This window comes from Etheostoma spectabile, chromosome 12, assembly GCF_008692095.1.
Source record: "Etheostoma spectabile isolate EspeVRDwgs_2016 chromosome 12, UIUC_Espe_1.0, whole genome shotgun sequence".
Lineage (NCBI taxonomy): Eukaryota > Metazoa > Chordata > Actinopteri > Perciformes > Percidae > Etheostoma > Etheostoma spectabile.
The window spans coordinates 11,823,515-11,850,815 of record NC_045744.1 but is presented as its reverse complement, the minus strand read 5'-3'; the positions used below and the strand labels follow the sequence as shown (position 1 = coordinate 11,850,815).

At 38.0% G+C, this 27,301-nt stretch overlaps 1 protein-coding gene across 1 annotated transcript; it reads right to left on the bottom strand.

Annotated features, from left to right (window-relative positions):
* Positions 1-62: 62 nt before the first annotated feature.
* atp6v1h (ATPase H+ transporting V1 subunit H) lies at positions 63-26,896 on the bottom strand. The gene is made up of 14 exons (XM_032531819.1): positions 26,795-26,896; positions 25,738-25,888; positions 24,923-25,022; positions 24,377-24,466; positions 22,920-23,033; positions 21,619-21,723; positions 15,326-15,385; positions 14,274-14,371; positions 13,044-13,236; positions 10,677-10,832; positions 10,161-10,246; positions 9,009-9,110; positions 8,179-8,292; positions 63-462 (listed from the first exon to the last, which is right to left on the bottom strand). Exons 2-14 carry the CDS (start codon positions 25,839-25,841, stop codon positions 393-395), a joined length of 1,392 nt encoding a protein of 463 aa, XP_032387710.1. The 5' UTR covers positions 25,842-25,888; positions 26,795-26,896; the 3' UTR covers positions 63-392.
* Between the last annotated feature and the right edge of the window lie 405 nt (positions 26,897-27,301).

Genomic DNA, 27,301 nt, shown 5'->3' with positions numbered 1-27,301 from the left:
AAACAAAAAAATCTTAAAATCGTAAGTGTCTGTAATCCAGCAAGTGTAATAATGCAACACAGTAACACCATAGATAAGCATCTTTATTAGGATACATACAATGTTTTACACGTAAGACTTAAATAAGTTGCAGTTTTTGTACATCACAGACTTAAAGTGGGACATCAATCACCATATATCACTTCGCAAGGGGCACGACACGAAGCACGACAGTCAAATCAAGAAACATCGAGAATCATATAGGGTGCAGATTGAAGGAGGAAACCACACCGTTTGATTTTCAAGCCGTTACACAAAATGAACAAGCCATTATTAAAATGGCAAAGAACAACTAGCATACAGTACACACTCATACACACAGTAATACACAAACGCATGTGCACGGGAACAGTTCAGCTTCGGGCTGCCACGGCAGGAGCTTGCTGCTGATCAGTGGACTGGAGTTGTCTTCCCAGGTACTCCCTGTGAAAGAAAGCACAATAAATGACACCTCAGCACTCCCAACACCAACCCACTCAATGCTGAATTCGATGCATATGAATTTCCATCCACCAAAGTGCCTGTCATATCCTTTAAAGAAATAGTTTGACATTTTGGGGCATACACTTATTTGCTTTCTTGCCAAGAGTAGTCTATATCGATGAGGATTCATTTACGGCATAGTTCCGGTGCCAGGCGGAGGTGTCAACAAGAGGGGGACAAGTTTTCGGGACTTCCGTGGGAGTTCCGCGGTTTGGGATTCAATTTTACTGTTGGTAATGTGATAGGGACGGAATAGAGCATAGAAATCAACGGGTGAGGGACGGAGACAAGTGTGTTTTGATTGTGAGAAGATCTCTGTTAGGAATTACGTTATGAAATCGCCTAGGCCTGCAGGTAATGCATATATAGTGTAGCCTAAATTTCCGAGGCAACCTCAGTGAATTGACCGCAATTAACCAAACTCACACATGCAATATCAACAGGCTAATTATCCTCCAGACAGCGATGGATAGCGTCTCTTTTGCTTTCTTTTTTTTCCAAAAAGGTGCCGCGTGAGCCTGCTCGCGGTGTGAAGCGCGCGTCCGCGACACAGTCCGCGACGGATTCTGATAACTTTAGACAACGTAGGGAACAAAACGGGAGCGGGACGGGATTCGGGAGTCATTTTTAGAATTTCAGAATACGAGCTTCTGACCCTGACATGATTTGTATGTTGAAATATAATGCCATTATTTTGAAAGGTCACACTTCTCCTTCAGGCTTCTTTTTGACAGTTACATTCATATGATATATTTTATGATATCAACTTAATGATACAAGAAATATCAAATGCTTCTCACAAACCTAAAAGATCAAAAAGGCTGGCAATACATTCTGACCATGGGAATTAAGGTTTATTAAATCCTTTACTACTGCTACATTTACAGGCTGTCGTTTTTCCTGTTTGAACACAGCAGCAAAATGTCCTTACTGATTCATAAGGTAGAGATTTTAAGTACTTTTCTGCATGTTTCCATTTTTGTCTCAGGTCAAAATACCGCTCATTTCCGGTCAAAGCCTTAATTCCTGCACTTTAATGTTTCATCTAGTGTTGATGAACATTCACAGTAATTTACAGTCAAATCAAGCAGGTGTAAACAATGTTTCAAGGGACAGAAGTCTGCATCTACACCTGGGGATTTCACTGATTAGAATGCAGTTAGACTGATAAATTATTTTTGTTTATGGTAGAAATGAAAACCTGCACTCTCAGAGGAACATGGTCCTTCACACATTCTCGAGAATAATTCAAGCCTATTGAACACAACAGGTTTTAAACCTCTGAGCTTCACATAACCATCCCATATTTCCTATAACAATGTATGCTTACAAGGAGAATTTCAACTTTTAAGAAGAAACTAAATAATCCAATGTAAAATCTCCACACTTCCCTGAAGTTGTCCGTGGTGACCTTTAGCTGATCTGCAAATAGCAGCTATATGTCGATTTACAATAACACCAAGGAGTTTACAAAGGCAGATGGCAATAATTGGAAGGATGAGTTGTTACGTCTTGCTCATCTTTGTTGATGTACGCATCTGCAGCTAATGCATGAATGAATACTTGCACAGCATGATGAGTCATATTGCCTTTCTTAAATCAAAAGAGGAAAGATCAGGTTGTACTGTATGCAACAGGGAACCAGCCAATGAGAGTTGATCAAAGGGTAAATGTATAGATATGAGTTTTGCAACCCCCCTTTAATAAAAAAAAACACTAATTTTGCATTGCACACCTAATTGTTTATAGAAACATTTATTTGTATTCTATAATGTTTTTTAATCAATCAGTAATGTGGTAAATGTCTTAGGGATTTGAGATAATGTTCCCTTTTGTTATTAAAACAGTGCCTTTTGTATAAAGATGTGATATTTCACATTGTAAAAGAAACACCTGACAAAAGGTCTATAACCAAAATGGTGTATCTGTAATAAACTCATTTCTTTCAGGTGATTTGCTTTCCCTAGGCAGCTGTCTACCAGCCTTACATAAGATAACACCAAGATCACTAAGTTTATTCATGATGTGCTCTATGTCCTTAAGAAAGAGCCTAATTTAGGCTGTGAAAAAGAGAATAAAAAGATTAGATCTATATTTTATCGGCTTATTGTAAAAAATACCCAACTGTTTTTTTGTTTTGTTTTTTAATTTTGTAAAAATACAAATAAAGGCAAAGTGGTACAGAAAAATAAAAGTGGATTTGATTACTGGTAATTAACCGTACATTCTATAATCCTTTCAGTCAGACTAGAGAGAGAAATGACCCTTTAAATTCTCACTAAAGTCAACTTCCCACTTGCTAGTGTATAAAATGCAATCTAATGATATATTATGAAATGTCCATGATAACTATGGCATTCTGGAGAAAGGGCTGTGCTTCAGCAAAGCAAAGCAGAGGTCAGTACAGCACAAGGACACAGTAACTCAATAGCTGAAACCAACAATAGCAAAAATACAATCTATCACAATTTCTTTCATGTTCCACAAACACGTTAGAAAAAGAACTTTTTATAGCAAACTAAAGGGTAAAATGATAAATAAGTTCCTCAGTTCACACATTCATCTTTGCTCTTGTCATGACAACAAGGGTCTTTAGAAAGTAAAGACAAGAAGATCTTACATGGAAACCCACTCAAGGTGACAGTGGGTGAGCTGCTTTGAAAATATGTTCTATACACTCATCTATTAACTACTGGGGCTGCAGCTAATCCAAGCTGACGTTTGGCGAGAGGCGGGGTACACCCAGGACAGGTCGCCCGACTACTACGGGGCTGACATAGGGGAAGGCGATATGACCTTAAAATTTATATCACAGTATTTATTTTGCGGTTACAGTATTATAATCACGGTACTACAAAATTAAAGGGATACTACACTTAAAACATGATCCTACCTCTTTTTACTATTGGCAATGTAAGTGAAAATATCTTAAAGCTCAAGTGCGGAACCTTTACATATAAATAAATGTCCGTTACATTGAAGCCCTTGACAAACAAGTTCACTCAATGCAGATTAAACCTATCGCTGCCAGGGAAAGTTCTCTTTATTTCTCAGTGTACCAGAGCTGCGGTGTCTGTGGCAACATTCCCACACTTGCACACCGGTGTTACAGCGGTTACCGGTGTGCTGTTACAGCTTATTTGTGCTCAGAATATATAGTTTATTAACTCCACAACAACGTTGCTTATGAAAAGCAATACACAGAGTGCCGTCAATCAACCCCTTTCTCACTTACAGTTCTTCACAGCGTATTTTCTCATTCTGGCTCTGATTGGTTACACAGTATGTCAGTCTACCTATGTTACCCAATACCTTAACAGGCAAGAACTGCGGGAAAAACCATAGCTACATGGTGTTATTGTAAATCCCACTGCTTTGGAGAGGAGCAAAAATGCTAGTCCAACCATAAATGACAGCAAAATGTAGTAGAGAATTCTTTTTTCCTTTTCATTTGGCTAAGGCGCAGTAAAAAAAACAAAAAAAACACTCTGCCCCCTCGTATGTGTGCTAAAACCAAAACGTTTGTTTATCAGTGATGACGGTATTGCAAATTCCATCATCATTTCGTGAAAGGACCGATGGTCAACCCTACAATATCGCCGCAATATCAATATCGAGGTATACTGTAAAACACATTGTGATATTTGATTTTCTCCATATTGCCCAGCTGTACATGCAAACTTAATATAGAAGGGCCAAAGCCCAGAACCCTCTTGCTGTGAGGCTTCTAACCACTGCAACACTGTGATGCCATAGGATGTTGCCACATGAAGGCGTAGGCGAAATAAAGAGTTATAAGGAGTAGCAGTAAAATAAAAAACAAGAATAGATGAATGTCTTTAAGATGTGATTTGTGCGCCGGGCCGTTAAATTACACCTTGCTGCTTTCACATAGCGGGAAAACAAGCTGTGAGTGATGAAATGTCCATTTCCATATCAAAATCAACATTGTCTGGAGAATGAAGTAAATCTGGGCAATATGGAGAAAAAAAAAAAGAAAAAAAAAAAAAAATCACATAACTAACCCAACATCCTCCTTTTCTCTTTCTGCAAGGGTTATCTATCTTACACTGGAAGTTGCAGTACTCTCCCAGATCCGCTGGCAGTGGTGTGGGTTTAACGACAATCTTCAAAAATCACTATAAATCTTGCCAACTGCCAGTTGATAAGTACACTAATTTTTTTGAGGTGCAAGCATTTAAAGTTCATTTGTCCTGCCCACTGATTTGTGCACTGGTGTACAGACCTCCCAAAGTACAATAAGGACTAAAAAAAGTCTCTATCCTTGATTGTGCCCAAATCGGATAAGATTTTAATCTTCTGTGATTTTAATATCCATGTCTGTTGTCCATCAAAGCCTTTCGTTAGCCAGTTTCTACAACTTGGGGACTTGTTCAATCTGACTCAGTCTGTAACTGGTCCTACACACAAACATGGTCATACACTGGATGTTGTTTAACCATTAGGTTTTCCTGGTTTAAATATTGAGCTGGATGTTGCTAGTCTATCTGACCATAAACCTGTGATTTTTAATATCACTTTCTAATCCATTACCTAAACCTTGCTTGCCAGATTGCTGACTGCTAGGCAATTTTCTGATGCTTTCATAGCTTGTCCTTTTGCTAGACCTACAGAGATAACCTCCGCCTCTCTGTCTACAGATGAGCTAGTTACTCTGTTTAATACCACTGTCAGAGATGTTCTCGATAATGTCGTTTGAAATCACAGAGCAATTTGAGCTTTATATCAACAAGGTTGACACTATCAGATCTTGTATTTCACCTATTGATCATGACCCTCCTATGCCCTGCTTCTCTAAATTGTTTTGTGCCCATGGTCCTGTCAGCATCGATGGATATTGTATCACACATGAAACCTGCCTATTCATCTTCAGATATTGTCCCCTCTTGTCTTTTGAAAGAGTTATTTGATACTATTGGTCCCAGCCTTGTAATAAATAGCTCTCTTATGAATGGCACAGTCCCATCTAGCTTTAAACATGCCGTGGTTCAGCCTTTAATTAAAAAACCCAACCTTGACCCTACTGATTGTAACAGCTTTAGACCGATTTCTAAATTATCGTTTGTATCAAAATATTTTGGAGAAGGTTATTCTTGCTCAGCTCTCTTAATTTTAAAGTGAAAATAGTGTCTTGGACACTTTTTTTCAGTCTGGCTTCAGAGTACACCATAGCACAGAAACAGCACTTCTTAAAGTGCTAAATGATTTAATTGTGCTCGGTGACAGAGGGAATTGTGCTATTTAAGTCTTGCTGGACCTTAGTGCTGGATTTGACACTGTTGATCACGCCATCTTGTTGGATTGCCTTCAGCATAGGGTAGATATCCAGGCTCTACAGGTTGCTCTACAGTGGTTCAATTCTTATTTAAAAAAAGTAGAACCTTTTCTGTTGAAATTGGAAATATCTCCTCTTCGGCAGCAATTACATGTGGTGTCCCTCAAGGTTCAATTTTAGGGCCAATTTTATTCTCTTCGTACATACTCCCATTGGGCTCCATTCTTCACAAACATGTCATTGTTATGTTGATGACACACAGCTGTACCTGCCTCCAAAAACAGGTGATACCAACTCTTTAAAGTCCCCTTTTCACTGCCTGAAAGACATTAAGGGCTGGATGGCTAACAACCTTCTCCAACTTAATGAGAGTAAGATGGAAGTCATGTTGTTCGGCCCCCCAAATTCAGTTGACGAACTTTTGAACAATTTGGGGACTTTAGCCTCAAGTGTGCACCCTTTTGCCAGAAATCTAGGTTTTATCTTTGACGTAAAATTGGACAAACAAATTAGTTCTGTTGTCAAAGGTAGCTTTTTTTTCATCTCAGGACTATTGCTAAACTAAAATCATGCTGTTAAGGACTTGGAGACTGTTATTCATGCTCTTATTTTGTATTGTATTGACTACTGCAATTCCTGGTATTGTGGAATTTGCTGATCATCTTTATCACGCCTGCAGCTTGCCCAGAATGCAGTTGCTAGGAACCTAAGATCAACTAATCAGTTCCTTTTAGCTATTCCACAGTCTCGGATGAAAACAAAAGGGTGAGTGTGCCATCTCCGTTGTGGCCCAAACTTCCCATTCATATTGAGTCCTCCTCTATACAGCAGAGATCTTTAACTTTAGTCTTAAAACCCATTGTTATTCTTTGGCATATGATTTAGTTTAGGGACATTTGTATAGAAGTGTGTTGTTTGTATGATGTTCTTTGTGTCTAAATTTGCTCTATAAATAAACTGACTCAACTATTCAGGTTGAGGTGTTGAAAATGCATCTTCCTTTCTATTGTAGGTCTGGTAATGGGAATATGCTTTTCTTTCTTCACAGTCACTGAAACAACACTGAAAACCTTTTGTGCTATAGTGGATGAATAAACTTCTAACCACACTTCAGTGAACATAGAGTTTACACAGAACATTAAGGCCACTTAGATAGGAAAACAGTACTACTCTATGATATTAAACAGTAACACGAGACCTCCATCCACAGTTGCTCAGGGAGCAGAGTGTGTTTTAGATAGTGGCAGCAAAACAAACACATTTTCACTTATCGCTTGATGATTTTTAGTGTTTCCAACCAATCCAGTAGACAAAAAAAACACACAAAGATGATGGGCAGGTTTAGTGTTAGGGTCTGGAAAAAATGAATGAATGACTGACTGATGAATGAATGAATGAATGAATGAATGAATGAATGAATGAATGTATGTATCTTTTAGGATCCCTAAAAATGTAGTTATTACAGAAATGAAGCCGAGCTATCCAGCTGCTGGCTGTAGCTTCATTTTCACAGTACAGACAAACAACATCTTCTAATCTAACTCTCTGTGAACCAACTCCTTTAAGACTAACAGCCCTCACCAAGCATTAGCCTCATTAGGTAACGGTTGCATGAGGTAATGTTTTAAACCGCAAGCACACTGACACTCTTCACACACTAAACAACCATAAAGATGGACCAGCAAGCAACTGATTAACAGCATCAAATCCAAACTGACTCACTACTCTGCCTTGATGTGTGAAGAACACAAGGGCAAGAAAACAAATGTCTGTCTTCTATATTTTTCTCTTTGTATTCTCAGTGAATAAAACACAAAGTAAAGACAGTTAGCTAGTTGGTAAGACGTGACCTGTTGGACGTCACAAAATGAAGCAACAAATCCTGACTTTAACGGTTGAATGCTGATGTAATAACACATATTTAAGTTCTCAGATCATCTTTAAAAGCCATGAAACAGTTTACCCAAAAAGGGGATTTAACATAATTTGCTTGATTAGACCTTTTTGTTTAGGAAAATGTGAAGGTGTAAAGACTGAGTGTTGGTAATATATCTGTGAAGCTCTGGCTTTGTTGGAGCAAATTATAATTTCATCAATCTTATCAGTATATAGTCCATTAACCTTGCATAATTCCCAGCATATCTCCGCCCAACTTTAACCTAAGCAGATGTCTAATCAGCCAAAAATAACTAAAAAAACCTGTGGGAGTGAGCAGTGACTTTAGGGAATCATTTGTATGCACATGTTGAGGTTGTTATTTAATGTCAGAAAGCCTGGTTCAACTAAAACGGTAAGGACTAATTTTCCTCATGACAACATCTGAATGCACGACATCAATGAAGCTACGAATGTGTTCATACCAGTTGTGGACCATGAGCTTCTGCACAGCCAACAGGGCGTTGTAACGGACAAGCTGGTCCTCATGGTGCATGTGATTCATCACCAGCTGTTTTCCACCCAGCTGCTCAATCACCCTGAAATGAGAGGAATATAAAGGAATAATGGGAGAAAGCCTTTATCTACACAGACAACAGGTACTATTTTCATGTTTTGGGTCATTCAGTGGTCCAGCACCAGGTAATTTAATCCAGCCTGACTGAATATTTCGATGTGTTTTATGAAGGGTTTCTGGCCTTGTAAAAGGATATAATACTTTGAAGAGGAAAACAGGCCAGCATAATGCATGTGATAACACAGTAAATGGTGTGACTAGAGAAAAGAAAAGTAGGTGAAAGCAAAGGAACACTTGTACTGTTACATACAAACTGGGTGCATTAAAACTAGTGGGGTCTAATTATCAACACGGAGACCTGATCACAGGGTAAAATGATTAATATGTCATTCATATAGTGTCTTTAGGATAACAAACGTTGAGGGAAACCTAAAATATGTGGTTAAGGTGTCCAGGCAAGAACTAGCAGCATCAGAGCATTAATGAAGACAGAAGCGACAGACACCCAGAACTTCAGCATTATTGGACACAAACAAGACAACAATCTCTTATTTCCCTGGGGTTGTGAGGAGATGGGATAAGCTTCATGTGCCAATCAGTGTGTTCATTAAGTATTTTTCCTTTAAATTTGTGTTGTTAAGGCTGTACTAACCCCAATGGGGTGCCAGAGTCAGAAATTACTACACATAGTGGCATTAAGCTTTGATACAAATTGGTTTTCACAGAAATATGCCTTACCGTTTTCCACGTGGGTAATGCCGCACATACTCTCCGATGTCATGAGCTGCCACTGCTATAACTTGAGGATCATCAGACACCTCCAAAAGCCTAGTCAAGATCCTATTGAAGGCAGACAAAATGGGATGCATTTGAATGGAGAGGTCCGTCTGCATTGAAAGGCAGATTACATCACATTACATTCATTCTAAAAATCACATACTTCTCAGATGCTTCTAGGCAAAGACTTTTCAGAAAGCTTCGTAAAATAAATTAGATGAAATTCTTTAACCCTGAAGAAGTGTTGGATGTAAAAATGCACTGATCCTTCTCAAAGCCAATGTTACTTTTTAACCAAGAAACACAAACTCTAAAATCTAAATCCATGGACATAAGACATAAGGCATCTGAATAAGTGTTACCTCCGGGTTTAAAGTGAGACAAAGCATCAAGAGAAAAGACTAAAAAAGAAAGGGGGGTTATATAAACTGAAATTATGCCTGAGCTTATTACAGAGAGAGGACAGTGACGAGAGAAGGACATCGGTAGATCAGGAATTTTACTCAATGTCAGTAGCTCCAGCAGAGTGTGTGACTGAAATAACAAAGAAACAAATTGATCTTCTATCTCTTGTGATCTGAGTCCTTAGATTGGACGAACACGGGCTGTGCAATCATCAACAAGATGATGGTGAGTGCGGCTTTTTAAGTAGCTGTTAACGATACAATCTGAGACAGGTGTTACCACAGAACTCAATGTGACCATGGCCGTTTAATACAAATATAGAAATACAAATAGTGCCTATAATCGAAACACAAATTAAAAAAAAGTGAGGCTCTGTGAGGGTGACAAAAGTCTTACCTTAAAAGCAAATGTCGGGTAATGTGCTCACAATAAAAAGTGGAACATGCTGTTTGTAGGTCAAGTTTACCATGTTAACCCCGTTAACCCCTAGTTTTGAGTTGCCTGCTAGCAAAAGCCATTTTGAATGCGAGGAAAAAAAAAAAACTCACATTAAAATTAAATTCAACCCTTTTGGTTTAAACGCATTTTTATTTCCGTTTTCAGTTCAAAATTTTGAAAATGATTCACTTTTTAGTGGGAATCAATGTATGATAAAAAATATCAAAAATTTGTGCCCGTGTTTTTTCACTACAATAAATGGTTTCCTACTGAGGAGCTCGTATTTTTCCGTTCAGGGGACGGCGTTCTACCCCAAAACTTTCCGACTTGTCACGGACTCCTTTCCAGGCGCCAGACTTTTTTAGAGCTTAAAATAAAAAGGCGGAAAAAAAATAAAAAGTTAAAATTTTTTTTTACCCCAACAAGGGGAAACCAAAGTTTCTTTTAGGGTTTTCCAGCAGAAAAGTGTTTTCTTTAAATCACTGTTTTAGCCTAATTATAATTCTAGTTATATATTAGATTAGAAAATTTGAACACACTTAAGTCACTTCACAACCCTACCTGAATTTGCATGTAAACCCGCAGCATAAAAAAAAAACAAAGTTTGAGAAATAGACTATCATTAAGATTAAAATCTTTCATGTACAGCACTTAATAAATTTCCTTGAAAGATTTTTTCCAAACAGTATTTTTTTCACAAAAAGCATAAAAATTTTTCACAATCGCTCTTGTAGAAAAATACCAGATGGTTTGTTTTTTTGTTTATAAAAGGGAATCGAAGGGTACCTGAGTCTGCACGTCTCTCCCAGCCCCCCAGCGGAATTTGCGTCCTCGGGATTCCTCGTCATAATTTTTTGGGTAAAGGGTTTCCAATTTTGTTTTAGAATTTGACGAAAAGGCCGGGATCCTACGGTCCCCTTCTCTGCCGCTCCCCCAGAGATTTGTAAAGGGAAACAGTGGAGGAACATAGTGTTGTTGAAATTTTTAATACCATTATAAGTGAGCTTTTTGGTTTGAAAAATTAGAAATAAAAAAAATTCCCCTATCAACCAAACAAATCAATAATAATGGGCTACAACCCAAAGCCAACAATCAGTCAATAATGACTTTTTGAGTGAAAAAAATTTAACATCAACATTTACCTCTATAACCAAGTGTTTGGGAAAACCCAACCATTTTTAGCTTAAACCCCCAAGCCGTTGGGGTAACTACAGCTTACACAATCTGGCAATTTCTTTTTGCAATAACCGGGGATGTGCGCACAACTCCCCCAAAAAAAAAAAATAGGCTAGCCAAAAACCAAATTTTTAGACCCGGTGCTTTTCAGGTTTAGGGCTAAAAAAAATTTTTATTTTTTTCTTGAAGCTAAAAAACACTTTTTTTTTTTTTTCCCCCCCTTTAGAGGGCGGATAATTAAGCACACAGCAAGTCCCATGTGGGGGGCGGGTTTAATTTGATGTTGGGAAAAATGGGAAAAAAATAGGGGGGGTAAAAGGAATTTTAAAAGAAATCCTTGACTGTACATGTAATAATCCCAAAATCCTCAAAAAAAATGCATGACAACAAATGGCCCAAGTAGGGATTTGGTGAGGAAAAATGTTTTTGTACTTCCTCACTCTAATTTAAAGACAATTCTGCAAAGGGAAATTTAAAAATTCCGGAAAAAAAAATACCCAAAAACAACAGGTCCCCCTTCATGCCACTGTTTTTTTTAATTGCTTTTTTTAAAGAAACTGAACTCAAAATTCTTTCCCAAAATTAAAATCAAGCCTATTTTTCTTGCGGGAAAAATTCCCCAAAATTTGGGGTGTGCAGCTTTTTTTTTTGATGTGGAGGTGGAGAATGAGCTTTGGGGGAAAATTCAAAGCGGAAAAAGATCTACCACTGGGCAAAAATATACGCAAAAATACATACTCTAAAATGTTGTCTTAAACCAATTTCTTTTAGTAAACAAAAGAAATGGAATGGTATTCCATCAGGAACACAAATACCTATTTACGGAGGTTAAAATGACAGTGAAATACTGATGGGAAATGGCTGACAGAGAAACACAGGCAACTTTAAATACCTTCCTCAGCTGCACATTTTCTTCCACTAGTGAAAGAGCTGATGTTTCAGTCATGTAATCAATGGCATTTACCACACCATTGTAACTGTGACCAAGGTCTCTGAGACTGTCTGATGTTGCCGGGTTGGACAAACTTAGAATCATTAAGACTAGAAAAAAATATAGATTTTTAAATGAAATTAAAAATCGATATTCTTTCAACAGTATAATTCTTTTAATCAATATGAGTCTGTTTAGCATTCAATACAATGTATGCAGAGAGTGGGCAGGTACAGCGTATCTGTGTTATAGCAGAGGATGATTACTATTAGCAAGAAATGTTAGTGTGCTGTATGTTGACTAAGAGAAATGTGTTTGTCTGCTTAAAATGCTTAATTTAAGGGACCAAGCGATCATTTGTATATTCTTCTAAGCACAATACCGACCCCTTTAAAGACCTGGAAGTTATCAAATCAATGTATTTCTCAGACATTTCAGACCTGTTTTAGTGCCCTGTCAGATGCACTAAGATCCTCTAGTACAAAGTACAACAGAATGGGAAGATAAATGGGGCATAATTTTGTCAGGGTAAAGTATGGGGAATTCATTACCTGGCACAAGTCCAGAACGCAGCTCTTAGGACTACATTAAATATTCAGTGGATGTTTGAGCAATCACATCAGGTAGATTAAAGGGCAGCGTAATCATAAATTGTATTTATGTATCTTTTATAGACTGCCTTATCTGTCATTTAAGAGTAATTTCAGGTTGCTCTTGTTGTGATAAAGTATACAGCCTTATTAAATGCAAATGTTTAAAGTGCTCTGTTAAAAAATGCACAGACTGTCCTATTTCAATATAACAGTATAGTGCTGGTCCAAAATTATGACCTGCAAACATTTGCAAGCATTTTTAAAATATGTAATAGCTCAAATCTTTGCCACACAATAAAAACTTCTTTATGTGGTAAAAGGTTACTACAAAAGTACATTAAATAAAATTAAAAAAGGAAAACAATCTTGCATCATCCCTCCCCAGTCCAAGATGTGGGACAGGAATTCAGTAAAAAGGGAAATTTTAGACCGAATCAGAATTTTTCCACATACCCTGAAGGCAGCCAGAATGATTCGAGTGACCTTCTCCTTGACAGACTCCTGAAGGATGTCCGACAGGGCTGGCACTACGTTATAGCGTCTCAACTGCTCACAGAGCTGAGGACTGAAGGCCAGGAGCCAAACACAGAAGATCATCTGGTACTGGAGCTGGAAGCCACACTTGTTGCTCAGCACCGCTGTGATGCTTAAACATAAAAACATAGTATATAAATTCATAAAAACTAAAAATGGAAAAAGACTAAGTGCTTGGAAAGGGACCATCTATATCTACCATCTGTTAACTAATAGAATAGCTTTCATAGCTGTGTGCCTGCATGCTGCCCATCCATTATCTATGATGATGGCTGAGAATGAAATGTACAGACAGCCTTTAGATAACAGAAGAGGCGCTCAATATACAGAGTACTAATGACTACAGCTAGACAGCAAGTCATACATTTGCGAAATAGCTGGTAAGTGCAGAGATGTGGTGCTCATAGATGTGCACCAATTATCAAATTCAAATCAAGCAGTAAGGCTGGTTTTTACAATGCTGTATTTAGAAAAAATGTGTGTGACAAGCTAAAGATGTGAACATGTGGTCCAACTTCTGCCAACATGGCTACATCATAAAGCTGACAGTCCCTTGGGAGTATGTGGTCAATGAAATCTATGAGCGTAAGTACTCCTGGGGCTGGGGTTGAAGGGTGAAGGTGCGCCAAGTTGAGGTGGGGTGCAGGGGCTGTGTAGCCAGCTCTACGGGAAAACTTTTCACAGAAACAGGGGGGGGACCCAGCACCCTTCATAAAGAGAGTTTAATTTGCTTCCACCAGGAAGGACATTCCATCTCTGAAGATGTTACTAACAGGTACATGAGGTCTTTTATTCCATCAGTAATAAAAATGTAATTTGGACTGTTACTAGCTATGGATCTGACAGGGTGGTCCTCTAGGTTCTGGCTTTTTCATCTTGCTGCTTTCTCTAGATGGGTTAGGTGAAGAGCACTGATGACAAAAGTGGCGTTGGTGTTAACCCTGTGTTCTTGAGTACTTCTTGTATTAATTATTATTTTTACTTATTGCTACCCTTTTGTGTACTTCATTCTAAATTGCTGTCTGCCTGTAAGCCAAGTACAACCCTGTATCTCCGTAATTTCCAGCTGTCATCTCTCTACTGTCTTTAAGAAAAATCTAGACTGTGAAAAAACTGTAGGAACTCTGTTATAAAGGAGTTATCGCTCACCAGTTGACTCCATCAGCCTCCACCCAGGCAAACCTATACTCATTCACCCTCAACATCAGCTGTAGGCACCCAGCCACACACTGGACGTACTGAGAGCTCTGCAAAGGACAGAGGCAAACATTTACTCAAACAGTAGCGTGAGCCTTAGCTGTGTAATCAGGAAAACAAACAAAATGTTAGAAGGTCAAGTACAATTAGTGCAGTTCTGAAACATGTAGTCGTTGACAAGCAGATACAGCAAATGGAAGAAGGCCAGTACGAAACTTGCATTACAACCACCACCAATCAAACCTGAGGCATTGCACATGCAGTCTGTAGAAATATACACAAACACATGCTATATCACAGACCCATTAGTACAATACAGAGAAGTAGCAGGGAAAAGTGTCCCATCACATCCAAGCAGAATACTGTAAATTAAGATTAGAGTGGAGAGGGCTGAGAGGAGAAAATAGATATATTAATCTGTTAATTAACAGCAGTTGAAGAAAAGCAAAGAAGTCCAGGAAGAAGAACAGGCAGCAGTGAGGACAGAAGAGTGGAGGTAACCTGGTTAAAAAATGAAGAGGAAAAGATGATGTTCAATTATTAGATAGTGCTCATGTTAATAGATTTCTGAGCAATTCTCAGAAAAATCCCACTATGCTTGTATGGGGTATAAAATGGTAGGATGATGCTGCTGCTGTGCAAATGCTATAACAATTTCCCTGTTATCCTGAAGCAGGAAAAGCAGTTTGTCATGCACTTTCAGCATTAAGGAGAAGTGGCTTACTGCATGCAACTCCTACACTTAAAACCAATCAGTTGTAGCAAAAACCATGCTGTCCAAATGAAGAAATCCTCTAAACTTGCTCTAACAGACTCAGGACTCTAACAATCTGCAATTTGAATAACTGGAGTGCAAGACCAGAATGGTAGAGATAAAGAGGGAAAAGAAAAGATGTGAAAGTCCAGTGACACCTTGCAGATGCCAGCTTCCACAAACCCTGCCATTTTAGTTGTTTTTTTTGGAAGCACCAGACTGACTGAAGATGCATTTCACTGATACTCACTTCACTGGGGGAAATAGTTCCTGCTCCTGAGCCTGTTTCTGGACCTGTACCATGTAGGTTCTAATGAGAGATAAACAAAACAAACAGGTGCACAATTTTTCAAAATCCATAGCTTTGAGCCAAGCTACAGTCCTGCTGGACTACACGGTATGTGCTGGAAGCTTGACCACAAATGGTTCCAATCGGATGCAGACTTACAGTGGGGCTTGAATGTTTGGGCACCCCAGGTAAAAATTTGTATCAATGGGCACAAAGAAGCCAAGAAAAGATGGACAAATTTCCAAAAGGCATCAAATGACAGATATGTCATTCGTATAATATGTCACAAAAAGTTAGATTTTATTTACATAATTTACACTTTCAAAATAACAGAAAACAAAAAAAATGGCATCTACAAAAGTTTGGGCACCCTGCAGAGAGGCTATAAGAAGATAGCAAAGCATTTTCAGATGCCAATATCCTCTGTTCAGAATGTACAGTTGTGGTCAAAAGTGTACATACACTTGTAGAAAATCACAATGTTATGGCTGTCTTGAGTCTTCAATAAGTTCTACAACTCTTATTTTTCTGTGATAGAGTGATCGGAACACATACATGTTTGTCACAAAAAACAGTCATAAAGTTTGGTTCTTTCATAAATTTATTATGGGTCTGCTGAAAATGTCACCAAATCTGCTGGGTCAAAAATATACATACAGCAACATTAGTATTTGGTTACATGTCCCTTGGCCATTTTCACAACAACTAGGCGCTTTTGGTAGCCATCCACAAGGTCCTGGCAAGCTTCAGGTCGAATGTTTGACCACTCTTCTTGACAGAATTGGTGCAGTTCAGCTAAATGTGATGGTTTTCTTGCATGAACCTGTTTCTTTGCACTGTCCACATGTTCTCAATGGGGTTTAAGTCAGGACTTTGGGAAGGCCATTCTAAAACCTTAATTCTAGCCTGGTTAAGCCATTCCTTTACCACTTTGATGTGTGTTTTGGGTCATTGTCTTGTTGGAACACCCAACTGCGCCCAAGACCCAACCTTCGGGCTGATGGTTTTAAGTTTTCCTGCAGAATTTGGAGGTAATCCTCCTTCTTCATTATCCCATTTACTTTCTGCAAAGAACCAGTTCCACTGGCAGCAAAACTCCCCAGAGCATAATACTACCACCACCATGCTTGACAGTAGGCATGGTGTTCCTGGGATTAAAGGCCTCACCTTTTCTCCTCCAAACATATTGCTGGGTGCTGTGGCCAAACAGCTCAATTTTTGTTTCGTCTGACCAGAGAACTTTCCTCCAGAAGGTTTTATCTTTGTCCATGTGATCAGCAGCAAACTTCAGCCGAGTCTTAAGGTGCCTTTTCTGGAGCAAGGGCTTCTTTCTTGCACGGCAGCCTCTCAGTCCATGGCGATGTAAAACACGCTTGACTGTGGAGACTGACACCTGTGTTCCATCAGCTTCCAAATCCTTGCAGACCTGCTCTTGGTGATTCTTGGTTGACTCTTGACCATCCTGACCAATCTCCTCTCGGCAGCATGTGATAGCTTGCGTTTTCTTCCTGATCGTGGCAGTGACACAACTGTTCCATGCACTTTATACTTGCGTATAAGTGTCTGCACAGTTGCTCTTGGGACCTGTAGCTGCTTTGAAATGGCTCCAAGTGACTTCCCTGACTTGTTCAAGTCAATAATTCGCTTTTTCAGATCCACACTGAGTTCCTTGACTTTCCCATTGTAGCTTTTGTAGCTGAGTCTAATCACTGGGTCAAATGAGCCCTATTTAAATGGGCTCATGAGAAGTCAACAGCTGTAGTCAATCAGAATCACTTAGAAGAAGTGAAGAGGCCATGACATGAAGCTAATTTGATTGACACAACTCGCTACATCACCAAAATTGACATATTTGTTGCTGTATGTATATTTTTGACCCAGCAGATTTGGTGACATTTTCAGCAGACCCATAATAAATTTATGAAAGAACCAAACTTTATGACTGTTTTTTGTGACAAACATGTATGTGTTCCGATCACTCTATCACAGAAAAATAAGAGTTGTAGAAACTTATTGAGACTCAAGACAGCCATAACATTGTGATTTTCTACAAGTGTATGTACACTTTTGACCACAACTGTAAGTAAGAAATGGCCGTCATCAGGAATAGTGGAAGTTAAATCAAGATCTGGAAGACCGAGAAAAATATCAGACAGAACAGCTTGCAGGATTGTGAGAAAAGCAAGTCCAAACCCACGTTTGACTGCACGATCCATCCAGAAAGACCTGGCAGACACTGGAGTTGTGCTACACCATTCCACTATAAAAGAGATACTTGTACAAATATGGTCTTCATGGAATAGTCATCAGAAGAAAACCTCTTCTACGTCCTCACTACAAAAATCAGTGTTTGAAGTTTGCAAATGAACATATAGACAAGCCTGATGCATTGTGGAAACAAGTTCTGTGGACCGATAAAATATAACTTTTTGGCCGGAATGAGCAAAGGTGGGGGTGGATCAATCATGCTTTAGGAGTTGTATTGCAGCCAGTGGCACAGGAAACATTTCACGAGTAGAAGGAAAAATGGATTCAATAAAATTTCAGCAAATTTTGGATGCTAGTTTGATGCCATCTTTGAAAAAACTCAAGTTAAAGAGAGGATAGCTTCTACAAATGGATAATGTTCCTAAACACACCTCTAAATCCACAGTGGATTACATCAAGAGGCGTAAACTGAAGGTTTTGCCATGGCCTTCACAATCTCCTGACCTCAACATAACTGAAAATCTATGGATAGATCTTAAAAGAACAGAGCGTGACAGACAGCCCAGAAATCTCAAAGAACTGGAAGACTTTGAAGGAAGAATGGGCGAAGATACCTAAAACAGGAATTAAAAGACTCTTGACTGGCTACAAGAAGCGTTTACAAGCTGTGATACTTGCCAAGGGGGGGGGGGGGGGGGGGGGTTACAAGGTATTAACTCTACAGGGTGCCCAAACTTTTGCAGATGCCATTTTTTTGTTTTCTGTTATTTTGAAAGTGTAAATGATGGAAATAAAATCTAACTTTTTTGACATATTATACAAATGTCTAATCTGTCATTTGATGCCTTTGAGATTTTTTCCATCTTTTTTTGGCTTCTTTATGCACATTAATACAATGTTTTACCTGGTGTGCCCAAATGTTTGAGCCCCACAGTATTTGTTGATTGGCTGTTGAGAAGAGAAATGAATAAAACACAATTCCAAGAAGCAGTTATAGTTAAAGAACATAGGCAAGGCAAAAGTCAATATGAATAAATTAGAGTCCGACCGATATATTGGCGGGCCGATATTAGGCATTTCCCGATCTATTGGTATCAGCATTATGAAAATCTACGTAATTTAAGGGTTTTGTGAATAAGCACACAAAAAAGGCTTGCTAGCGCACCATTAAGAATTTAAAAAAAAAATTGAGCCCCTGCAGTACGTTTAACGTAGAAACTTGGTACACATATGTAGCATGGCAAGATGTGCATTGGAGCCATACCCTAAACTCAACAGGAAGTCCGCCATTTTGAATTGAAAGATCGAAATTTGTGTGATTTTGGCCATTTACACATGTCGTACTTTAACAAACTCCTCCTAGAGATTTCATCCAATCAACTTCAAATTCGGACTGTCCCATCTTAAGACGTTCAAGATGAAAAGTTATTAAAAGAAAAAAATGTCATCATAGGGCATGGCTGATCGGGCATTTTGTGCGTTTTGCCATCCAAACAGGAAGTGTGTGTAACTAAAAGTCAAGGTGCAATAATTTGACAAACTCCTCCAAGAGATTTCATCAGATTGACTTCAAATTCAGTAATACTATACTGCCCCCTATCTATTAACCCCGCCCACTAAAGCAGACCACGCCCCTTTTCAGTTTGAGTCTTGTGTGAGATGTCATTGAACTCAGCAAAGAGTTCCTTCTTCATTTGTGATGCTTTGGCACGCCCCCTATGCTCAAACAACACACCTTTTGTAACATTTGAACCATTTAAGGTAGAGTCTTGTGTGGGGTATCATTGAACTCAGCAGGGAGTTCCCTTTTCATTGGTGACGATTTGCAGTGTCTGTGTGCCGCGCAAAGGCACGGTTGCAAGGAGCAGCGTTCCTCTGTTATGTATCAGCCAGAATATTGGATTTTTAAATTACCAAATATTTGTATCGGCCTTAAAAATCCTTTATCGGTCGGGCTCTAGAATTAATGCGTTACAGTACATTTCAATCATTCAGTCAAGGTTTTCACCTTGAGCTGAAAAAAGAATTGAATTAAGGGAAAATGAATAGAAATAGAAAGTACAAGTTACTTTTGCTGTTTAAATAATGATATTCCACATGAGAAAGACGAAGCCAAAGTATCTTGGAAATGGACGTCCTAATATCTAAGAAATGAATAATCAATGACATGACTAATCTAATAAGTTCATTTATTTTAAAACTCAATCATGCATTATACAGTGTGCAGACAGAAAATTTTATTTGAACATTCAAGCTGCCAAGAAGATAAATCCCAATGAATTGGACCTTTCCAACAACACAACCATCATACTTATAATCATAATTTTCAAATGAGCATATACTCCACTTACTTAGAATATTTATCTTGAAAATGACCTTGACAATAATAAATTCATTTCTGTTGACACCTGCAATCACCTTTCTTAAACTGCTACTGTCAGGCAACGTGTTTTTCACCTTGGCTTATACAGCTACTATTACCTGCACTCGCAGTAGTCTGTTTGTCTGTCACATGAAACAGACACAACACACAATTTTACAGTAAAAACGGTTACTGTAAAATGACAAATTATATATATAACAGATTAGTTTTTAAAATCAATGTCCAAAGTCCAAAAAAGCCAAAACCACCTCAGTAATCCAAATATTTAGATACAGACTTTTATACAGTGGGTATAGAAAAGAATCACCCCCCTTTTAAAATAATCACATTTTGTTGCTTTGCAGCCTGAAATGAAGACAGACAGTTTCTGTTTCATTCAGCTGTATTTACTCAATGCAACTTATAACATCCAAGTGAAAGATATAATACCAACATGTCAGAAAAAAAATAAACTAAAAAAGGATCACCCCCTTGTTTCAGTATTTTGTTGAACCACCTTTTGCTTTAATTACAGCCTTTAGTCTGTTGGGATATGTCTTTCCTAACTTTGCACATCTAGAAGTGGCAATATTTGGCAAAATACTCTTCTTTGCAGAACTGCTCCAGTTCAGTTAAATTTTATGGTGACTGTTCGTGGACTGCTGTCTTCAAGTCATTCCGCAGATTTTTAATGGGGTTTAAGTCTGGGCTCTGACTAGGCCATGCAAGGACATTCACTTTTTTCTCCTTCAACCACTGTGTGGTTAGTTTTGCTGTGTGCTTTGGGTCATTGTCATGTTGGAAGGTAAATCTTCTTCCCATTGACAACTTTCTGGCAGAGAGCAGCAGATTTTCCTCAAGAATAGCCCCATACATTTTTCCCTTCTATCCTGACAGTGCTCCAGTCCCTGCTGCAGAGCAACAACTCCATAACATGATATTACCACCTCCATGCTTTACTGTAGAAATTATGTTATTTGGATGGTGAGCTGTATTGGATTTTCGCCAGACATATTGTTTGGCAACAAAAGGCAAAACAATTCAATTTTAGTCTCATCTGACCATAACACCTTTTTCCACGTGGCCTTAGAATCTTCAAGGTGCGTTTTGACAAAGCTCATTTGTGACTGCATATAGACTTTCTTGAGGAGTGGCTTTTTTCTTGCAACCCTCCCATACGAGCCACATGTGTGGAGAATTTGTGATATTGTCACATGCACACAATGACCACTCTTTTTCATGAATTCCTGCAACTGCTTCAGAGTTGCAGTAGGCCTCTTGGTAGCCTCTCTGACCAGTTTCCTCCTGACTCTTTCATCCAGTTTGGAGCAACTTGTTTCTTGCTGAGCTAATCAAAATGACCACAGCTGATCACAGCGGAAACTCAATTGGCTATGTGTGCTATTGAGAAGGTGATTAACTACACCTGGTTGGGTTTACAAGTCATTTTTAGGAGGTGATTCTTTTTCCAACTCAGTGATTCTAATTTGTAATTTTTTTGTTGTTATTATATCTTGGATGTTATAAGTTGTAAATACAGCTGAATAAAACAAAAATTGTTTTGACGGTTTTCATTGCACACTGCAAAGCAACAAAATGTGATTATTTTAAAAAGGGGGTGATACTTTTCTATACCCACTGTATATCACAAGATATTTTAGCATCAACATCCATATTCATTTACCTGTGAACTGAGTTGGCTTTTGATCCAGTTGAAGTAGTAGTTCAGATCACTTCCCTCCATCAGATCACGGCCCCATGCAGCCAGCTTTGCGATGATCCTCGCCGCCTATTAAAAGGAAGAAGGAAATTTTAAATTCATATTGTTGTGCAAGAACAGTCTTTCAACAGTATACATTTACAGGAAGGCCATAATTAAATTTGAATGAAAGATCACGGTATACCATTTGCTACTTATTACTAAAAAGGCAGCAATGGTAATCACGTATTTCTTTGAGAAATTTTCCTTTTTGATGTAAAATATACAAACAATAAGTGTATTTTCACCAACATTGATAAAACGGATTCATTTTGTTTCTTTGTTTTAGTCCTAAAGTTAAAAAAAGCTACAACTTTCTCTGATCAGGTCTTCTACGGTGCATTAGAGCTTTATTAAGTCAAATCCCAGGGAGAGAAAGAAATCCAAAAAAAAAAAAAAGATGGAGGCTAGACACATGGATATAAAAGTTTTTTAATTTAAAATACCTTGTCTTGAAACCGCACATAAATACTGATTGAACACAAACATGATCTACATCCTCATCCAAGTGTAAAAAAAATCAACTACCCCAAACACAAGTTTGGCTTGTAAAGTGCTTCCTGTGCCTTGATGAGACAGTAACATATTCTGTTTTCCAATTTTCTCCTTTGCTAGGAAATGATATGTAGAAATACCGAGGCTACATTTTTAAAGCAAGAGTCAGCATGATAGTTGAATCGAGTTAGAATGCTGTGTTGCAGACTTTGAGTCACATGATGCCCACCTGCTGGATGCCATCTGGCTAGCGTTTATAATTGAGCGGTGTGCCCTATCATAGTTTGTCAATGGGTGGTCATCCTTTGTCTTTGAAAAGGGTGCCAGGTAGAAATCATTACATTAATTGCCTGTTTTTGTGGGAAAAGGTTGCTTTGTGAGGAATTATTGATGCCTTCCTATGATTAGAAGCAGAATCAATTCTGTGAAAAAATAATGTCTATGAAAAATGTAATGGAATCTACCATCTTAACTGTGGAATATAATCTCTGATATTCCATTTAATAACCTATGATGTTTGATAGATTATGCATGCCAGCCACTTAAAATACAATGTGCTTAGGTTTTAAGCATGGACTAGAGATATTTCCCCACCTAGTTTACAGCCCACTGTGAATATATGTTGACCCTGTTTAATGTAAAGACTAACACTGTTCCTCATGTGGAAAAGAGACAGCTTGAATTGTAATATGACTATGACAACCACTTAGTATCAACAACTCTTAACTCACCATGTGGACAGTAAAAAGGTCCTGACGGTTCAGCATGGGAAGGAAGTAAGACCAGGCGGTGTTCTTTGTCTTTTTGGCGTAGTCAAAGAAGATATTGACCCGCTGATGGTTCTCCTAATTCACACATGAATTAAGGTTATAGTGAAGCTCCTGGATTGTAAAGACTTATTTTCTGCACAAAATTAAAATAAAACTGTAGTAATAAAATACATGCTTTAGAAGGGAAGAAGGAAAGTCCAACTCTGTACAACAGATTACTTAGGTTTTAACTGCATATTCATCAATTCAATTCTTTACTTAAAAACAAACAAACAAAAAAAAAAAACCTGTAACTAGTACCTTCAAATGTTCATATTCCTAAAATCAGTACAACCTGAGCTAAAAGGTTATTTCAATAAACCATTATAATCAATTAAAGTACTGACAATGTTTCATAAATGAAAGAAATACAAAAGTCGGACATTGATTTTTGTTTTATCAAATTATACTAAATAAACAAAAAAACTTTAATCCAAAAGATTTCTAAATGTAGAAACGAGAAAATATTTCTTCACTACATTTGTTACACTATTTAGATATTCATGTTCATTTTTAAATTTTTGAGACATGCTCATTTTTATGAGCACAGTGTAAAGGCGTTTTGATAGTTTAAATCGGCAATAGAATAGTATCACGTGGTTTTGCATCGGACGGCACATGATAGCATCATCACAAGTGTACAATGTACTGAAGCTAAAGACAGAAGCCTTGGCTTTCTATTGCCAAAACAATCATGCTCTAGCTGTTATTTTATTTTAGATCCTTTTTTACAGGATCATGAAAACAACAATCTCCCGCAACCATCACAGGGAAATATTCTGTTTCCACTGCTAGTTATCAGCTAGTTATTATAAACTTACTACTAGAAACTTTATGCAGCACTTGCCAGAGATCAAAACACAAGGTACATAATATGAATAAATGAATAATAAGTGCAAAATAAGTATGTGTAAAGTATACATATAGAGTATACAAGTATAAATAAAAACAACAACAGTGTTGGGTTTTATGTTAACATTCATGTAGAAACTAAGCATTTGAGTGTAACTTCTTTTATTTAAATATATTTCTGGAATTTCTAGAACCAATTTAAATTGCCAGCTTAAATTACCATACAGAAGTCTGTGTGAATCATTCATAAACTACACTCGTTTTTAAAAAATATATAATTTACTAGGCTTTGCCCAAAAAAACAAAAAAGGAAAAAAGTAAGGGCTGCTGCAGAGATGAAATTGATACAACAGCTAGGTATCAATAATGTCCTATTTCCTCAATTAATTTATTTAAAATCACAAAGAATGCTTTAAATGCACACAGCCTAAAGCAAACCTCTTGGTTGGTGAGGGTAATATGATGTGAAATATGCGCGCAGATGCATGTCCTATTTGTCCACAGTCGTTGGTATGTGTTTAGTATACCTGTAGAGTGTCATCAATCAGAGTCAGGATGTACTGGACTGTCTGCTCCTTGGAGATGTGCGCCATCAAGTTCAGAAAGGTCTTTGCACACTGAACAAAAACAAAATAGATACGTACAACATTAGAAAGAAACAGCAGCCGTGTACATATTCACTATTTGAACAAACATTCAGACAATGACAATTTAAAAAAAAAAAAAAAAGTCAAAAGACTAACTCAGGTCAGCAAATTACTTATGTTACAGCATAAGGATCCTTTAAGATCAACAATAGCACTGCAGCAAAACAATGCAAGAGGCTACACAGGCATGTTAGCAATGGGTACAGGTAGAAAATAAGGAATGTTCCAGGAAGTCTATGTTATGAGTTTAAAAAGCCAAGACACAGCAGGTGGTTTGAAGTCTTTTGAGGTAGAATTGTAAAACGTTGACAGGAGAAGAACAGATTTTCTTATCTCAATGCTTATATGGTAAATTGTATATTAGCACAATGCCCAAAGAAATATAAAAGGAGAAAAGCTAACATGTGTTGCATGAGTACACAATACCTGATGTCCTTCATTGGTCAGAATGACCTGTTTCTCCTCAGAGTTGGCCACCTCAAATTTCTTGATGAATTCACAGTCCTCTACTGAGATCATCTGACTCCTACAAGAGAATTCATCAAGACACTGCCATTTTAGCACAACACTACTACAGTATGCAATTAACTATATACACTTTGGCCAAAAACAGCAAAGCCAACAGCGGGTGTGCTAATAAAGAGTGACTGTTTCTAATACTTAATCATGAGGCATTTAAGTCCTTTAACATCGGAGCAAGACATACAACATACATGTATGCCACTGACAATCTCACTGGAACATTGGGCTTTACCTGGTCATGAGCATGCTGCTTCTAATTGCAAGAGTAGCTTGCACATTAATGTTAATTAACCTGGAAATACCATATGTTCTAGTTAAAGCAAAACACACAGGTAGCTAGTTAGTTAACCATGCTTATAGCATATCCACACTAAATGAAACAAGGAATCAAGTCATCAGATGGTTCTTCTAGAAATGATAATGCGAGTCACAGGTCAGATCTGCATTATTATAAAACATACAGGGTCAAAGAGGAAGTAACACCCAAGACAATGAATCACAACACAGGAACTAGAGCGGCTTTTAGATTGACACACTACACTCAGTCTGCAATTATTACAATGATGGATTAAGAAGATTGAGAACGTAACTTGCCTAAGGACAGTTTAACATGCTGACTTCTATGTTATCCTACTATATATATTGCATTGGTGCAGTTGTACGTAATAAAGTGTCCAGTGTTTGTATTAACATGATGTACTGTTGTCATGTGTGCTTACTGTAGGTAGGACTGCCAGTTGACCAGATTGGCCCGCACCTCAGCTGCCTTTGCAGCAATGATGTTGGTTGGGACTGCAGCGTCCACAGCCCCGCGGATATCCATCCTGTGATAATATATCCACCGCTGTAAATGTAAAAATCCTGCTCCACCTGGATAAAAGCATCAGAATGAACATCAGTAAAAACAACACATGACGCGGATAATCAGTTAAAGACGGCAAATAACAGGTACCTATTTGGTTAGCTAGCTAGCTGTTACAGAGCTGAAAAGCTATTAACGTTATAGAGTACAGTTAGCTTTGAGATACATATAATGTGCTATTTATACCGTGAATATTTCGACGCTTGTCCGAAATACTTACATTAGCTACATTCCATGTACTTCCAAGTTTAGTTCTGACGTTAGTGAACAAGCTAGCTAGCTAACAAAAAGCCTAGCAGTTGAACTGAAGCAGAGCAGCTAGCTAGTTTAGCTGCAGGCAAATTTGCGTTTTCTAGGATCGTGAAGGCGGGACCCGCCCCTACTCTGCCTCTGATTGGCAAGTACTCTTTGCCTTCGTTGGTTGGATTAGTTAGGTTTACGCATGAAACGTGAGATTTGTTAAGGTTAGGGTACGTATACTAGGATAAGCCAATCAGAGGCAGAGTAGGGCGGGCTATTCATTCGCCATCCTAGGAAACGCAAATTCGCTAGCAGCAGATCATCTCGATAACTAGCCCATGATGAATGTCACGGGTCTGTCCGAGATAAATCAACGCAGCTCATACTGTTTGACATTACACTATATTAAGGCTGTCTAACAACCATAACGCATACGTTTAAAATTGTCAAATTATGACGTTACCAGCGACACAGTAAACGCCATAAAATAACAACAGCAAGCTAGCAAAATAAGCTGAGGATGCTGACCTAAGCTAGCTGTCATAACATTGTTTCGCATCCATTCTTTTACCTTTACACATGTAAACTCACTGATCCGACAAGTCACATAATTTATCTATAACCTATCTGATAACAAATAATGGAGAAAAATCTCGGTTAAGTTAGCTACTCACCCGGTTACTGTCTAGCGCTAACAGCTGACTGACTACAACACGGCGTCACGATCTATCATATGACAGTCACATGACACAGTTGACCCAGCAGGAGAAGATGGGATGTTTTTACTTTTTCAATGGAAACCAAAATCTCAAGTATCGTTGCCACAGTTCCTTAGTATACAAAAATATAAGTATGACATGATATATAATCATAATTTATTAGTTGATTTTATCTTGTGTTATAAATCTGAATCTACAAAGCAACTCATGTCAAATAAAAAGTATACGTACAGTTGTTTACTTCGGAAGTTCAGTGGAGAAGAAGTATATGGAAATACTCAAGTAAAGTGCAAGTTTGTACAGTAACGTTAATTGAGTAAATGTTAATTTTCACCACTGCCTGTAAGAAGAAGAGGAGATGAGAAGAAGATGAGATGAGAGAAGAGAGATGTACTGTATGAGTGTGTTATAATGTAAACTGTTTTATTAACAGTGCTGCAACATTGACCAAAAGCAGGCATA

Excerpts from the sequence above, each read along its gene's own strand:
- atp6v1h (XM_032531819.1), bottom strand. The coding sequence starts at position 25,841 with ATGGATATCCGCGGGGCTGTGGACGCTGCAGTCCCAACCAACATCATT. Across the intron at positions 10,833-13,043 it reads TCATTCTGGCTGCCTTCAGG|AATCTCTGGGGGAGCGGCAG; the intron begins GTATGTGGAAAA and ends TTTCCCTTTACA. Across the intron at positions 463-8,178 it reads AAGCTCATGGTCCACAACTG|GGAGTACCTGGGAAGACAAC; the intron begins GTATGAACACAT and ends TTTCTTTCACAG.